The sequence below is a fragment of the Otolemur garnettii genome, unplaced genomic scaffold (genome assembly GCF_000181295.1).
Source record: "Otolemur garnettii isolate 467f Iridium unplaced genomic scaffold, OtoGar3 scaffold00003, whole genome shotgun sequence".
Taxonomy (NCBI): domain Eukaryota; kingdom Metazoa; phylum Chordata; class Mammalia; order Primates; family Galagidae; genus Otolemur; species Otolemur garnettii.
The window spans coordinates 19,083,743-19,084,521 of record NW_003852398.1 but is presented as its reverse complement, the minus strand read 5'-3'; the positions used below and the strand labels follow the sequence as shown (position 1 = coordinate 19,084,521).

General features: G+C 50.8%; 1 protein-coding gene across 1 annotated transcript in view; it reads left to right on the top strand.

Annotated features, from left to right (window-relative positions):
- Positions 1–779, top strand: part of CYFIP2 (cytoplasmic FMR1 interacting protein 2) — a 126,811-nt gene that overhangs the window by 36,218 nt on the left and 89,814 nt on the right. Inside the window, exon 7 of the mRNA XM_023515393.1 lies at positions 354–482. Coding sequence (XP_023371161.1) covers positions 354–482 — 129 coding nt within the window. The remainder of the gene's footprint in view (positions 1–353; positions 483–779) is intronic.

Here is a 779-nt window from a genome sequence, read left to right as displayed (position 1 = left end):
TACATCCTCTCCCTCAGAACTAAGCTGAAATTACTCAAGCCCATTGCTGCAAAGTACAGAGAAAGCCCTTTGTGACCATCAGAACTGCCAGGGAATAAAATGAAGGGGCACAAGTGGGGTGCATTCCCTGCCATAGGAGGTGTGCAGGAGCTCTGGCCAACCACTGTGGGAACATTGAGGAGAAGATCTGGGGTCAAGTGCTGGCTGGCTGGAGGGCTCTTCTTCACCTGGCTCTGTCCTGCACCTCCTGGGCCTTCAGCAGGGGTCCATGAGCAGGGACCCTCCCCAGGTGGGCCCAGGTGCTGGTGCAGGACACATACACTGTCTGACCAGAGGGCGGCGCTGCTGTTTAGTGTCTCCATCAGCAACTGGAAGTGATCCCAGGCTATGAGGAGCTGCTGGCAGACATTGTCAACATTTGCGTAGATTACTACGAGAACAAGATGTACCTGACCCCCAGCGAGAAACACATGCTCCTCAAGGTAAAATGCCTGAGACCACAGGGCCTGGGCTTGCCTCTTACCTCCTTCTTATTTAAAATCATTTCCCCAAAAATAATGTTTCTTTTTTTCTTAAACATAGATGTAGATCTTATCTTGTAATGGTTAGTAACCTGCTCCTTTAATTTTAGTATGCCAGAGTCACCTTTCCAGAAGCCATTAAGAATATTTCTGCAGGCTGGGCACCTGTGGCTCAAGTGGCTAAGGCGCCAGCCACATACAGCTGAGCTGGCAGGTTCAAATCCAGCCCAGGCGTGCCAAACAACAGTGATGGCTGCA